The following is a 14954-nucleotide window of genomic DNA, read 5'->3' as shown; positions in this document are numbered from 1 at the left end:
CTGCAGTTTTGGAAGAGGCCGCGGTCGCCGCTTGTCCTTGGCTTCCAGGGGAGCCCTCCCCTAACCTGGACCCCGGCCCTCCGTCTAGGGCATCTGAGGCGCACAGCCCCGCCGCTGGGGCTGTGAGTGCAAGAGGAGGGTGCAGGCGTGCCCCGGGAGGAATGTTTGGGCTTCTGTGCAGGGGAAGATGTCCCCATTCCCCCATGGGGGAGGACAAACCCGTACCCCACGGGTGCAGGGGTTGTCCCAGCCCTGTGGGGGCTGGGCGTCCCCGAACCCCCTCACTAGTGCACCCTAGCGGCGGCCCTAGGAATTGCGCCTGTGCGCAGCCAGAGTCGGGTGGGCGGGGTCATTCTCCGGACAGGGGCAGAGCCTTTGGGCTCATCAGCGCTTCTGGGCCAGGTGCAGACTCTTCCTCTTTGAGTGGTGCTGGCTTGCCCGGGGCTTTCCACGCCGGCCTGTGTGCCTGCAGTTTTGGAAGAGGCCGCGGTCGCCGCTTTTCCCTGGCTTACAGGTTATTCCTTCCCCTGACAGGGACCCCAGCCCTCCGTCTAGGGCGTCTGTGGCGCACGGCCCCGCCGCTGGGGCTGTGAGTGCGAGAGTTGGGTTCAGGCGTGCCCTGGGAGTAAGATTTGGGCTTCCTCGAAGGAGAAGAGGGCCCCGTTCCCCCATGCGGAGGAAAGTTCCGTACCCCCATGGGTGCTTAGGTCCCCTTAGCATCGAGGGGGCTGAGGGTCCCTGAACCCCCTCACCAGCGCCCCCTAGCGGTTTCCCTAGGAAGTGCATCTGTGCGCAGCCAGAGTCGGTGGGCGGGGTCAGGCTCAATAGCGCTGCTGAGCCAGGTGAGCACACTTCCCCTCTGTTTGGTGCTGGTTTGCTAGGGGTTTTCCCCGCCGGCCTGTCTGCCTGCAGTTTGGAGGACGCGGCACGCGCCGCCTGTCTGTGGCTTACAGGGGTTGCCCTCCCTGACGGAGACCCCTTCCATCTGTCTAGGGCGTGTTGGGGCGCACGTCCTGTCCCTGGGTTTGTGAGTCCGAAAGGAGTGTGCATGTGTGCCCCGGGAGGATGATTTACCTTTCCCACAAGGGGGAATTGGGCCCCGTTCCCCCAAGGGGGAAGAGGGTCCCGTTTACCCCTGGGGTAGAGGTTCCCCTACCCCCGTGGGGGCTCTGGGTCCCCGAACCTCCTCGCCCGCGCCCCCTAGCGGTGGCCCTGTGAACTGCACTTTTGCTTATGCAGACTCCGGTGGGCGGGGATAGGCTCCACTCCCGGCCGGAGTGGAGCCTGGGGATCATCAGCGCTGCTGAGCCAGGTGAGGACTCTTCCCCTCTGATTGGTGCTGTTTGCTAGGGGCTTTCCCCGCCGGCCTGTCTTCCTGCAGTTTGGAGGACGCGGCGGGTGCCGCCTGTCTGTGGCTTACAGGGGTTGCCCTCCCTGACGGAGACCCCGCTCCTCCGTCTAGGACGCCATTGTACACACGGCGAGAACAGCCCCTCCGTCTAGGGCTTCGTCGTACACATGGCCAGCCCCTGGGCGTGTGAGTGCGAGAGGAGGGTGCAGGTGTGCCCCGGGGGAAGATTTACCGTTACGGGGACGTGGGCCCCATTCCAACATGGGGGAAGAGGGTCCCTTTTCCCTATGGGGTAGAAGTCCGCCTGCCCCCGTGGGGGCTGAGGGTCCCCGAACCGCCTCGCCAGCACCCCCTAGTGGCAGCCCGGTGAACTACACCTTTGCTCATGCAGAGTCGGGTGGGCAGGGTGAGGCTCCGGCTGGAGGCAGAGCCTGGGGCTCATCAGCACTGCTCAGCCTGGTGAGGTCTCTTCCCCTTTGAGTGCTGCTGGGTTGCCAGGGGCTACCCACACAGACCTGTCTGCCGGCAGTTTTGGAGGAGGCCACTGTCGCCGCCACTCGGTGGCTTGCAGGGGTTGCCCTCCCTGATGGCGACCCCGTCCCTCCGTCTAGGGCGTCTTCGGGTGCACGGCCTGCCCCTGGGGGTGTCAGTGCGTGAGAAGGCTGCAGGTGTGCCCCGGGCGAAGGTTTACGGTTCCCCAAGAGGGAAGTAGGCCCCGTTCCCCCAAGGGGGGAGAGGGTCCCGTTTCCCCCTGGGGTAGATATTCCCCTACCCCCGTGGTCGCTGAGGGTCCCCGAACACACTCGCACGTGCCCCCTAGCGGCGGCGCTTTGAAATGCACCTTTGCTCATGCAGAGTCGGGAGGGCGGGCTCAGTCTCCGGCCGGAGGCGGAGACTGGGGCTCATCAGCGCTGCTGAGCCTGGTGAGGACTCTTCCCCTTTGAGTGGTGCTGGGTTACTAAGGGCTTTCCCCGCCGCCCTGTTTACCTGCAGTTTTGGAGGAGGCCGCGATCGCCGCCACTCCATGGCTTGCAGGGGTTGCCCTCCCTGATGGCGACCCCGTCCCTCCGTCTAGGGCGTCTTCGGGCGCACGGCCTGCCCCTGGGTGTGTCAGTGCGCGAGGAGGCTGCAGGTGTGCCCTGGGCGAATGTATACCGTTCCCCAAGGGGGTAGTAGGCCCCGTTCCCCCAAGGGTAGAGAGGGTCCCGTTTCCCTCTGGGGTAGAGGTTCCCCTACCCCCGTGGTCGCTGAGGGTCCCCGAACCCCCTCGCCCGCGCCCCCTAGCGGCAGCGATGTGAACTGCACCTTTGCTCATGCAGAGTTGGGAGGGCGGGCTCAGTCTCCGGCCGGAGGCGGAGCCTGGGGCTCATCAGCGCTGCTGAGCCTGGTGAGGACTCTTCCCCTTTGATTGGTGCTAGGTTGTTAAGGGCTTTCCCCGCCGGCCTGTCTGCCTGCAGTTTTGGAGGACTCGGCGGGCGCCGCCTGTCTGTGGCTTACAGGGGAGGCCCTCCCTGTCGGTGACCCCGCCCCTCCATCTAGGGCGTCTTGGGGCGCACGTCGTGCCCCTGGGGTGTGAGTCCGAGTGGAGGGTGCAGGTGTGCCCCAGGAGGAATATTTACCGTTCCCCCAAGGTGGAAGTGGGCCCCGTTCCCCCAAGTGGGAAGAGGGTCCCGTTTCCCCCTGAGGTAGAGGTTCCCCTACCCCCTTGGGGGCTCTGGGTCCCCAAACCCCCTCGCCCGCGCCCGCTAGCGGCGGCCCTGTGAACTGCACATTTGCTCATGCAGAGTCCGGTGGGCGGGGTCAGGCTCCACTTTTCCCCGCCGGCCTGTCTGCCTGCAGTTTGGAGGATGCGGTGCATTCCGCCTGTCTGTGGCTTACAGGGGTTGCCCTCCGTGACGGAGACCCCGCCCCTCCATCTAGGGCGTCTTTGTACACACGGCGAGACCCAGCCCCACCGTCTAGGGTTTCGTCGTACACACGTCCTGCCCCTGGGCGTGTGAGTGCGAAAGGAGGGTGCAGGTGTACCCCGGGGGAAGTTTTACTGTTACCAGGAAGTGGGCCCCGTTCCACCATGGGGGAAGAGGGTCCCGTTTCCCCATGGGGTAGAGGTACGCCTGCCCCCGTGGGGCTGAGGGTCCCTGAACCGCCTCTCCAGCGACCCCTATCGGCGGTCCTGTGAACTACACCTTTGCTCATGCAGAGTTGGGAGGGCGGGGTCTACATCTCTTTCTTCTTCATCTTCTTCTTTTTCTTCTGCATTTTCTGCTTTTTCAATTTCTTCTTATTCTTCATCTTCTTCTGTTTCTTCTGCATTTTTTGCTTTTTCAATTACATCTTCTTCTTCTGGTACTTCTGCTTCTTCTTCAGCTTATTCTTCTGTTATTTCTGCCTTTTCTGCTTATTCATCTTATATTGCTGCTTTTTTGGCTTATTCTTCTGTTATTTCTGCTTTTTCAGCTTATTTTACTGTTACTTCTGCTTTTTCGTCTTATTCTTTTGTTATTTCTCCTTTTTCCTCTTATTCTTCTGTTTCCTCTTCTTGTTCTTGTTGTTCGTCTAGTTCTTCTTTTTCTTCTTGTATTTCTACATCTACTTCTTATTCTTCATCCTCTTCTGTTTCTTCTGACTTCTTTGCTTTTTCACTTACTTCTTCTGTTTCTTCTGCTTCTTCTTCACCTTATTCTTCTGTTATTTCTACTTTTTCGGCTTATTCTTCCGTTATTTCTGCTTTGTCGTCTTATTCTTCTCTTTCGTCTTCTTGTTCTTCTTGTTCTTCTAGTTCTTCTTGTTCTTCTTGTAGTTCTACATCTTCTTATTCTTCTTCTTCATCTTCTTCTGTTTCTTCTGCATTTTTTGCTTTTTCATTTACATCTTCTTCTTCTGGTACTTCTGCTTCTTTTTCAGCTTATTCTTCTGTTATTTCTGCTTTTTCTGCTTATTCATCTGTTATTTCTGCTTTTTCGGCTTATACTTCTGTTATTTCTGCTTTTTCCTCTTATTCTTCTGTTTGCTCTTCTTGTTCTTGTTGTTCTTCTAGTTCTTCTTGTTCTTCTTGTAGTTCTACATCTCCTTCTTCTTCATCTTGTTCTGTTTCTTCTGCACATTTTGTTTTTTCAATTACTTTTTCTTATTCTGCTTCTTCTGCTTCTTCTTCAGCTTCTTCTTCTCTAATTTCTGCTTTTTCGGCTTCTTCTTCTGTTATATCTGCTTTTTCGGCTTATTCTTCTGTTATCTCTACTTTTTCCTCTTATTCTTATGTTTCTTCTTTTTGTTCTTCTTGTTCTTCTAGTTTCTTGTTCTTGTTGTAGTTCTACATCTCCTTCATTTTCTTCATCTTCTTCTGTTTCTTCTGCAGATTTTGCTTTCTCAATTACTTCTTCTTCTGCTTCTTCCTCTGCTTAATCTACTGTTATTTCTGGTTTTTCGGCTTATTCTTCTATTAATTCGCTTTTTCGGCTTATTCTTCTGTTATTTCTGATTTTTCGGCTTATTCTTTTGTTATTTCTGCTTTTTCCTCTTTTTCTTCTGTTTCCTGTTCTTGTTCTTGTTGTTCTTCTAGTTCTTCTGTTTCTTCCTGTAGTTCTCCATCTCCTTCTTCTTCTTCTTCATCTTCTTCTGTTTCTTCTGACCTTTTTGCTTTTTCAATTGCTTCTTCTTCTGTTTCTTCTGCTTCTTCTTCAGCTTATTCTTCTGTTATTTCTCTTTTTCGGCTTATTCTTCTGTTATTTCTGCTTTTTCCTCTTATTCTTCTGTTTCTTCTTGTTCTTCTTTTCTACTAGTTCTTATTTTTCTTTTTGTAGTTCTACATCTCCTACTTCTTCTTCTTCATCTTCTTCTGTTTCTTCTGCATGTTTTGCTTTTTCTATTACATCTTCTTCTGGTACTTGTGCTTCTTCTTCAGCTTCTTCTGTTATTTCTGCTTTTTCTGCTTATTCATCTTATATTACTGCTTTTTCGGCTTATTCTTCTGTTATTTCTGCTTTTTCAGCTTATTTTACTGTTATTTCTGCTTTTTCGTCTTATTCTTTTGTTATTTCTCCTTTTTCCTCTTATTCTTCTGTTTGCACTTCTTGTTCTTGTTGTTCTTCTAGTTCTTCTTGTTGGTCTTGTAGTTCTACATCACCCTCTTCTTCTTCATCGTCTTCTTCTTTTTCTACTGGATTTTCTGGTTTTTCAATACCTTCTGCTCTTGCTTCTTCTCCTTCTTCTTCAGGTAAGTCTTCTGTTATTTCTGCTTATTCGGCTATTCTTCTGTTATTTCTGCTTTTTCCTCTTAATCCTCTGTTCCTACTTCTTGGTCTTCTTGTTCTTCTAGTTCTTCTTTTTCTTCTTGTAGTTCTACGTCTCCTTATTCTTCTCCTCATCTTCTTTTTCTTCTGCATTTTTGGCTTTTTCATTTACATCTTCTTCTTCTGGTAGTTCTGCTTCTTCTTCAGCTTATTCTTCTTTCAATTCTGCTTTTACTGCTTATTCATCTGTTATTTCTACTTTTTCCTCTTATACTTCTGTTATTTCTGCTTTTTACTCTTATTCTTCTGTTTGCTCTTCTTGTTCTTGTTGTTCTTCTAGATCTTCTTTTCTTCTTGTAGTTCTACATCTCCTTCTTTTTCTTCATCTTCTGTTACTTCTTCCAATTTTGCTTTTTCAATTCATTCTTCTTATTCTGCTTCTTCTGCTTCTTCTTCGGCTTCTTCTTCTGTTATTTCTGCTTTTTCGGCTTATTCTTCTGTTATATCAGCTTTTTCGGCTTATGCTTCTGTTATCTCTACTTTTCCTCTTATTCTTATGTTTCTTCTTTTTGTTCTTCTTGTTCTTCTAGTTTCTTGTTCTTGTATTTCTACATCTCCTTCATATTCTTCATCTTCTTCTGTTTCTTCTGCATATTTTGCTTTTTCAATTACTTCTTCTTCTGCTTCTTCTGCTTCTTCCTCAACTTAATCTACTGTTATTTCTGGGTTTTAGGCTTAACTTCTATTATTTAGCTTTTTCGGCTTATTCTTCTGTTATTTCTGCTTTTTCGGCTTATTCTTTTGTTATTTCTTCTTTTTCCACTTATTCTTCTGTTTCCTCTTCTTGTTCTTGTTGGTCTTCTAGTTCTTCTTTTTCTTCTTGTAGTTCTACATCTCCTTCTTCTTCTTCATCTTCTTCTGTTTCTTCTGCATTTTCTGATCTTTCAATTACCTCTTCTTCTGCTTCTTCTCCGTCTTCTTCAGGTTATTCTTCTGTTTTTTCTGCTTTTTCGTCTTATTCTTCTGTTTCTCCTTCTTGTTCTTCATTTTTTCTAGATCTGTTTCTTCTTGTATTTCTACATCTCCTTCTTCTTCTTCATCTTTTTCTGTTTCTTCTGACTTTTTTCTTTTTCAATTACTTCTTCTTCTGTTTCTTCTGCTTCTTCTTCATGTTATTCTTCTGTTATTTCTGCTTTTTCAGCTTATTCTTCTGTTATTTCTCCTTTTTCCTCTTATTCTTCTGTTTTCTCTTCTTGTTCTTGTTGTTCTTCTCGTTCTTCTTTTTCTTCTTGTAGTTCTACATCTCCTTCTTCTTCTTCATCTTCTTCTGTTTCTTCTGCATTTTGTGCATTTTCAATTACCTCTTCTTCTTCTGCTTCTTCTCCGTCTTCTTCAGTTTATTCTTCTGTTTTTTTTGCTCTTTCATCTTATTCTTCTGTTTCTTCTTATTATTCTTCAAGTTCGTCTTTTTCTTCTTGTTCTACATCTCCTTCTTCTTCTTCATCTTCTGTTTCTTCTGACCTTTTTGCTTTTTCAGTTGCTTCTTCTTCTGTTTCTTCTGCTTCTTCTTCAACTTATTCTTCTGTTATTTCTGTTTTCCGGCTTATTCTTCTGTTATTTCTGCTTTTTCCTCTTATTCTTCTGTTTTTCCTCTTGTTATTCTTGTTCTTCTAATTCTTCTTGTTCTTCTTGTAGTTCTACATCTCCTACTTCTTCTTATTCATCTTCTTCTGTTTCTTCTGCATCTTTTGCTTTTTCAATTACATCTTCTTCTTCTGGTACTTCTGCTTCTTCTTTAGCTTATTCTTGTGTTATTTCTGCTTTTTCTGCTTATTCATCTTATATTGCTGCTTTTTCTGCTTATTCATCTGTTATTTCTGCTTTTTCGGCTTATACTTCTGTTATTTATGCTTTTTCCTCTTTTTCTTCTGTTTCTTATTCTTGTTCTTCTAGCTCTTCTTGTTCTTCTTGTAGTTCTACATCTCCTTCTTCTTTTTCTTCATCTTCTTCTGGTTCTTCTGCACATCTTGCTTATTCAATTACTTCTTCTTATTCTGCTTCTTCTGCTTCTTCTTCAGCGTCTTCTTCTCTTATTTCTGCTTTTTCGGCTTATTCTTCTGTTATATCTGCTTTTTCGGCTTATTCTTCTGTTATCTCCACTTTTTCCTCTTATTCTTATGTTTCTTCTTCTTGTTCTTCTTGTTCTTCTAGTTTCTTGTTCTTCTTGTAGTTCTACATCTCCTTCTTTTTCTTCATCCTTTTCTGTTTCTTCTGCATATTTTGTTTTTTCAATTACTTCTTCTTCTGCTTCTTCTGCGTCTTCCTCTGCTTAATCAACTCTTATTTCTGATTTTTCGGCTTATTCTTCTATTAATTCACTTTTTTGGCTTTTTCTTCTGTTATTTCTCAGTTTTCGGGTTATTCTTTTGTTATTTCTGCTTTTTCCTCTTATTCTTCTCTTTCCTCTTCTTGTTCTTGTTGTTCTTCTAGTTCTTCTTCTTCTTTTTCTTCTTGTAGTTCTGATCTCCTTCTTCTTCATCTTCTTCTGTTTCTTCTTCATTTTCTGCTTTTTCAATTACCTCTTCTTCTGCTTCTTCTCTGTCTTCTTCAGCTTATTCTTCTGGTTTTTTTTGTTCTTTCGTCTAATTCTTCTGTTTCTTCTTCTTGTTCTTCTATTTCTTCTTTTTCTTCTTGTAGTTCTACATCTCCTTCTTCTTCTTCATCTTCTTCTGTTTCTTGTGACCTTTTTGCTTTTTCAATTGCTTCTTCTTCTGTTTCTTCTGCTTCTTCTTCAGCGTATTCTTCTGTTATTTCTGTTTTTTGGCTTATTCTTCTGTCATTTCTGCTTTTTCCACTTATTCTTCTGTTTCTTCTTCTTGTTCTTCTAGTTCTTCTTGTTATTCTTGTAGTTCTACATCTCCTACTTCTTCTTCTTCATCTTCTGTTTCTTCTGCATTTTTTGCTTTTTCAATTTCATCTTCTTCTTCTGGTACTTCTGCTTCTTCTTCAGCTTCTTCTGTTATTTCTGGTTTTTCTGCTTATTCATCTTATATTGCTGCTTTTTCGGTTTATTCTTCTGTTATTTCTCTTTTTCAGCTTATTTTGCTTTTATTTCTGCTTTTTCGTCTTATTCTTCTGTTATTTCTCCTTTTTCCTCTTATTCTTCTGTTTGCTCTTCTTGTTATTGTTGTTCTTCTAGTTCTTCTTGTTCTTCTTGTAGTTCTACATCACCCTCTTCTTCTTCTTCATCTTCTTCTGTTTCTATTGGATTTTCTGGTTTTTCAATATCTTCTGCTCTTGCTTCTCCTTCTTCTTCAGGTAATTCTTCTGTTATTTCTGCTTATTCGGCTTATTCTTCTGTTATTTCTGCTTTTTCCTCTTAATTTCTGTTCCTTCTTGTTGTTCTTATTGTTCTTCTTGTTCTTCTTGTAGTTCTACATCTCCTTATTCTTCTCCTCATCTTCTTCTGTTTCTTCTGCATTTTTTGCTTTTTCAAGTACATCTTCTTCTTCTGGTTCTTCTGCTCCTTATTAAGCTTATTCTTCTGTTATTTCTGCTTTTGCTGATTATTCCTCCTTTATTTCTGCTTTTTCGGCTTATTCTTCTGTTATTTCTGCCTTTTCCTCTTATTCTTATGTTTGCTCTTCTTGTTCTTGTTGTTCTTCTAGTTCTTCTTTTTCTTCTTGTAGTTCTACATCTCCTTCTTCTTCTTCTTCTTCTTCTTCTGCATTTTCTGCTTTTTCAATAACCTCTTCTTCTTCTGCTTCTTCTCTGACTTCTTCAGCTTATTCTGTTTTTTTGCTCTTTCTTCTTATTCTTCTGTTTCTTCTTGTTCTTCTAGTTCTTCTTTTTCTTCTTGTAGTTCTACATCTCCTTCTTCTTCTTCTTCATCTTCTTCTGTTTCTTCTGACCTTTTTGCTTTTTCATTGCTTCTTCTTGTTTCTTCTGCTTCTTCATTACCTTATTCTTCTGTTATTTCTGCTTTTTCCTCTTATTCTTCTGTTTCTTCTTGTTCTTCTTGTAGTTCTACATCTCCTTATTCTACTCCTCATCTTCTTCTGTTTCTTCTGCATTTTTTTCTTTTTCAAGTACATCTTCTTTTTCTGGTTCTTCTGCTTCTTATTAAGCTTATTCTTCTGTTATTTCTGCTTTTGCTGATTATTCCTCCTTTATTTCTGCTTTTTCGGCTTATTCATCTGTTATTTCTGGTTTTTCCTCTTATTCTTATGTTTGCTCTTCTTGTTCTTGTTGTTCTTCTAGTTCTTCTTTTTCTTCTTGTAGTTCTACATCTCCTTCTTCTTCTTCATCTTCTTCTGTTTCTTCTGCATTTTCTGCTTTTTCAATTTCCTCTTCTTCTTCTGCTTCTTCTCCGTCTTCTTCAGCTTATTCTTCTGTTTTTTTGCTCTTTCTTCTTATTCTTCTATTTCTTCTTGTTCTTCTAGTTCTTCTTTTTCTTCTTGTAGTTCTACATCTCCTTCTTCTTCTTCTTCATCTTCTTCTTTTTCTTCTGACCTTTTTTGCTTTTTCAATTGCTTCTTCTTCTGTTTCTTCTGCTTCTTCATTACCTTATTCTTCTGTTATTTCTGATTTTTCCTCTTATTCTTCTGTTTCTTCTTGTTGTTCTTCTAGTTCTTCTTGTTCTTGTAGTTCTACATCTCCTTATTCTTCTCCTCATCTTCTTCTGTTTCTTCTGCATTTTTTGCTTTTTCAAGTAGATCTTCTTCTTCTGGTTCTTCTGCTTCTTATTAAGCTTATTCTTCTGTTATTTCTGCTTTTGCTGATTATTCCTCCTTTATTTCTGCTTTTTCGGCTTATTCTTCTGTTATTTCTGCTTTTCCTCTTATTCTTCTGTTTCTTCTTGTTCTTCTTGTTCTTCTAGTTCTTCTTGTTCTTCTTGTAGTTCTACATCTCCTACTACTTCTTTGTCATCTTCTTCTATTTCTTCTGCATTTTTTGCTTTTTCAATTACATCTTATTCTGGTACTTCTGCTTTTTCTTCAGCTTATTCTTCTGTTATTTCTGCTTTTTTCTGCTTATTCATCTTATATTGCTGTTGTTTCGGCTTATTCTTCTGTTATTTCTGCTTTTTCGGCTTATTCTTCAGTTATTTCTTTTTTTCCTCTTATTCTACTGTTTCTTCTTGTTCTTGTATTTCTTCTTGTTCTTTTTGTAGTTCTATATCTCCGTCTTCTTCTTCTTCTTCTTCTTCTTCTTCTTCTTCTTCTTCTTCTTCTTCTTCTTCTTCTTCTGCTTCTGCTTCTGCTTCTGCTTCTGCTTCTGCTTCTGCTTCAGCTTATTCTTCTTTTATTTCTTCTCTTTGGGCTTATTCTTCTGTTATTTCTGCTTTTTCCTCTTATTCTTCCATTTCTTCTATTTCTTCTATTTCTTCTAGTTCTTCTTGTAGTTCTACACCTCCTTCTTATTCTTCTTCATCTTCTTGTTTCTTCTGCATTTCTTGCTTTTTCAATTACTTCTTGTTCTGCTATTTCTGCTTCTTCATCAACTGAATCTTCTGTTATTTCTGCTTTTTTGGCTTATTCTTCTGCTATTTCTGCTGTTACGTCTAATTCTTCTGTTATTTCTGCTTTTTTGGCTCATTCTTCTCTTATTTCTGCTTTTTCCTCTTATTCTTCTGTTTCTTCTTCTTGTTCTTCTTGTTCTTCTAGTTCTTCTAGTTCTTCTTGTTCTTCTTGTAGTTCTACATGTCCTTCTTCTTTTTCTTCAAATTCGTCTATTTCTTCTGCATATTTTTTCAATTACTTCTTCTTCTGCTGCTTCTTCTGCTCCTTCTTCATCTGAATATACTGTTATTTTTGCTTTTTCGGCTTATTCTTCTGTTATTTCTGCTTTTTCGTCTTATTCTTCTGTTATTTCTGCTTATTCGGCTTATTCTTCTGTTATTTCTGCTTTTTTGACTTCCTCTTCTGTTATTTTTGCTTTTTCCTCATATTCTACTGTTTCTACTTCTTGTTCTCCTTGTTTTGTATTCCTTTTGTTCTTCTTGTATTTCTACATGTTCTTCCTCCAGTTCATCTTCTTCTGTATTTTTTGCTTTTCCAATTTCTTGCTCTTATTCTGCTCTTCTGCTTCTTCTGCAGCTGATTCTTCAGTTATTTGCTTTTTCCGCTTATTCTTCTGTTATTTCTGCTTTTTCCTCTTATTCTTCCATTTCTTCTATTTCTTCTAGTTCTTCTAGTTCTTCTTGTAGTTCTACACCTCCTTCTTATTTTTCTTCATCTTCTTGTTTCTTCTGCATTTCTTGCTTTTTCAATTACTTCTTGTTCTGCTATTTCTGCTTCTTCATCAACTGAATCTTCTGTTATTTCTGCTTTTTTGGCTTATTCTTCTGCTATTTCTGCTGTTACGTCTAATTCTTCTGTTATTTCTGCTTTTTTGGCTCATTCTTCTCTTATTTCTGCTTTTTCCTCTTATTCTTCTGTTTCTTCTTCTTGTTCTTCTTGTTCTTCTAGTTCTTCTAGTTCTTCTTGTTCTTCTTGTAGTTCTACATGTCCTTCTTCTTTTTCTTCAAATTCGTCTATTTCTTCTGCATATTTTTTCAATTACTTCTTCTTCTGCTGCTTCTTCTGCTCCTTCTTCATCTGAATATACTGTTATTTTTGCTTTTTCGGCTTATTCTTCTGTTATTTCTGCTTTTTCGTCTTATTCTTCTGTTATTTCTGCTTATTCGGCTTATTCTTCTGTTATTTCTGCTTTTTTGACTTCCTCTTCTGTTATTTTTGCTTTTTCCTCATATTCTACTGTTTCTACTTCTTGTTCTCCTTGTTTTGTATTCCTTTTGTTCTTCTTGTATTTCTACATGTTCTTCCTCCAGTTCATCTTCTTCTGTATTTTTTGCTTTTCCAATTTCTTGCTCTTATTCTGCTCTTCTGCTTCTTCTGCAGCTGATTCTTCAGTTATTTCTGCTTTTTCGGCTTATTCTTCTGTTATTTCTGCTTTTTCCTCTTATTCTTCCATTTCTTCTATTTCTTCTAGTTCTTCTAGTTCTTCTTGTAGTTCTACACCTCCTTCTTATTTTTCTTCATCTTCTTGTTTCTTCTGCATTTCTTGCTTTTTCAATTACTTCTTGTTCTGCTATTTCTGCTTCTTCATCAACTGAATCTTCTGTTATTTCTGCTTTTTTGGCTTATTCTTCTGCTATTTCTGCTGTTACGTCTTATTCTTCTGTTATTTCTGCTTTTTTGGCTCATTCTTCTCTTATTTCTGCTTTTTCCTCTTATTCTTCTGTTTCTTCTTCTTGTTCTTCTAGTTCTTCTAGTTCTTCTTGTTCTTCTTGTAGTTCTACATGTCCTTCTTCTTTTTCTTCAAATTCGTCTATTTCTTCTGCATATTTTTTCAATTACTTCTTCTTCTGCTGCTTCTTCTGCTCCTTCTTCATCTGAATATACTGTTATTTTTGCTTTTTCGGCTTATTCTTCTGTTATTTCTGCTTTTTCGTCTTATTCTTCTGATATTTCTTCTTTTTCGGCTTATTCTTTTGTTATTTCTGCTTTTTTGTCTTATTCTTCCTATTCTAATTCTTGCTCTTATTTTTCTTCTAGTTCTTCTTGTTCTTCTTGTAGTTCTCCATCTCCTTCTTCTTCTTCTTCATCGTCTTCTGTTTCTCATGCATTTTTTGCCTTTTCAAGTTCTTCTTCTTCTTCTCCTTCTGCTTCTTTTTCATCTTATTCTTCTGTTCTTTCTGCTGTTTTGGCTTATATTCTCTTATTTCTGCCTTTTCGGCTTATTCTTCTGTAATTTCTGTTTTTTCGGCTTATTCTTCAGTTTCTATTTTTGTTCTTCTTTTTCTTTTAGATCTTTTGTTCTTCTTGTAGTTCTATAGGTCCTTCTTCTTCGTCTTCATCTTCTTCTGTTTCTTCTGCATTTTTTGCTTTTTCAATTACTTGCTCTTATTCTTCTTCCTCTGCTTCTCCCTCAGCTGAATCTTCTGTTTTTTCTGCTTTTTCGGCTTATTCTTCTGTTTTACTGCTTTTTCCTCTTATTCTTCTGTTTCTTCTTGTTCTTCTTGTAGTTCTACATCACATTTTTCTTCTTCTTCATCTTCTCCTGTTTCTTCTGCACTTTTTGTTTTTTCAATTACTTGTTATTCTGCTTCTTCTGCTTCATCATCAGCTTATTCTTCTCTTATTTTTGATTTTTCGGCTTATTCTTCTGTTATTTCTGCTCTTTCGACTTCTTCTGTTATTTTTGCTTTTTCCTCTTATTCTTCTGTTTTCTCTTCTTGTTCTTGTTGTTCTTCTCGTTCTTCATTTTCTTCTTGTAGTTCTACATCTCCTTCATCTTCTTCATCTTCTTCTAATTCTTCTGCATTTTCTGCTTTTTCAATTTCCTCTTCTTCTTCTGCTTCTTCTTCGTCTTCTTCAGCTTATTCTTCTGTTTTTTTTTTTTTTGCTCTTTCGCCTTATTCTTCTGTTTCTTCTTATTGTTCTTCAAGTTCGTCTTTTTCTTCTTGTAATTATGCATCTCCTTCTTCTTCTTCATCTTCTGTTTCTTCTGACCTTTTTGCTTTTTCTGTTGCTTCTTCTTCTGTTTCTTCTGCTTCTTCTTCAGCTTATTCTTCTGTTATTTCTCTTTTCCAGCCTATTCTTCTGTTATTTCTGCTTTTTCCTCTTATTCTTCTGTTTTTCCTCTTGTTATTCTTGTTCTTCTAATTCTTCTTGTTCTTCTTGTAGTTCTACATCTCCTACTTCTTCTTATTCATCTTCTTCTGTTTCTTCTGCATCTTTTGCTTTTTCAATTACATCTTCTTCTTCTGGTACTTCTGCTTCTTCTTTAGCTTATTCTTGTGTTATTTCTGCTTTTTCTGCTTATTCATCTTATATTGCTGCTTTTTCTGCTTATTCATCTGTTATTTCTGCTTTTTCGGCTTATACTTCTGTTATTTATGCTTTTTCCTCTTTTTCTTCTGTTTCTTATTCTTGTTCTTCTAGCTCTTCTTGTTCTTCTTGTAGTTCTACATCTCCTTCTTCTTTTTCTTCATCTTCTTCTGGTTCTTCTGCACATCTTGCTTATTCAATTACTTCTTCTTATTTTGCTTCTTCTGCTTCTTCTTCAGCGTCTTCTTCTCTTATTTCTGCTTTTTCGGCTTATTCTTCTGTTATATCTGCTTTTTCGGCTTATTCTTCTGTTATCTCCACTTTTTCCTCTTATTCTTATGTTTCTTCTTCTTGTTCTTCTTGTTCTTCTAGTTTCTTGTTCTTCTTGTAGTACTACATCTCCTTCTTTTTCTTCATTCTTTTCTGTTTCTTCTGCATATTTTGTTTTTTCAATTACTTCTTCTTCTGCTTCTTCTGCGTCTTCCTCTGCTTAATCAACTCTTATTTCTGATTTTTCGGCTTATTCTTCTATTAATTCAC

At 40.6% G+C, this 14954-nt stretch overlaps 1 protein-coding gene across 1 annotated transcript in view; it reads left to right on the top strand.

Annotated features, from left to right (window-relative positions):
* Positions 1 to 14646, top strand: part of LOC311175201 (uncharacterized protein) — a gene marked incomplete at its 5' end in the record, with an annotated part of 63345 nt that extends 48699 nt beyond the window's left edge. The window contains 2 exons of the mRNA XM_084240114.1: positions 10331 to 12873; positions 13421 to 14646. Of these exons, the coding sequence (XP_084096240.1) occupies positions 10331 to 11379 (1049 nt within the window). The 3' untranslated portion in view covers positions 11380 to 12873; positions 13421 to 14646. The remainder of the gene's footprint in view (positions 1 to 10330; positions 12874 to 13420) is intronic.
* Between the last annotated feature and the right edge of the window lie 308 nt (positions 14647 to 14954).

Source organism: Talpa europaea (assembly GCF_964194135.1).
Source record: "Talpa europaea genome assembly, chromosome: 8".
In the NCBI taxonomy this organism is placed as follows: Eukaryota; Metazoa; Chordata; class Mammalia; order Eulipotyphla; family Talpidae; genus Talpa; species Talpa europaea.
Note: the sequence above shows the minus strand (reverse complement) of the source record. Positions and strands in the feature narration are given on the sequence as shown.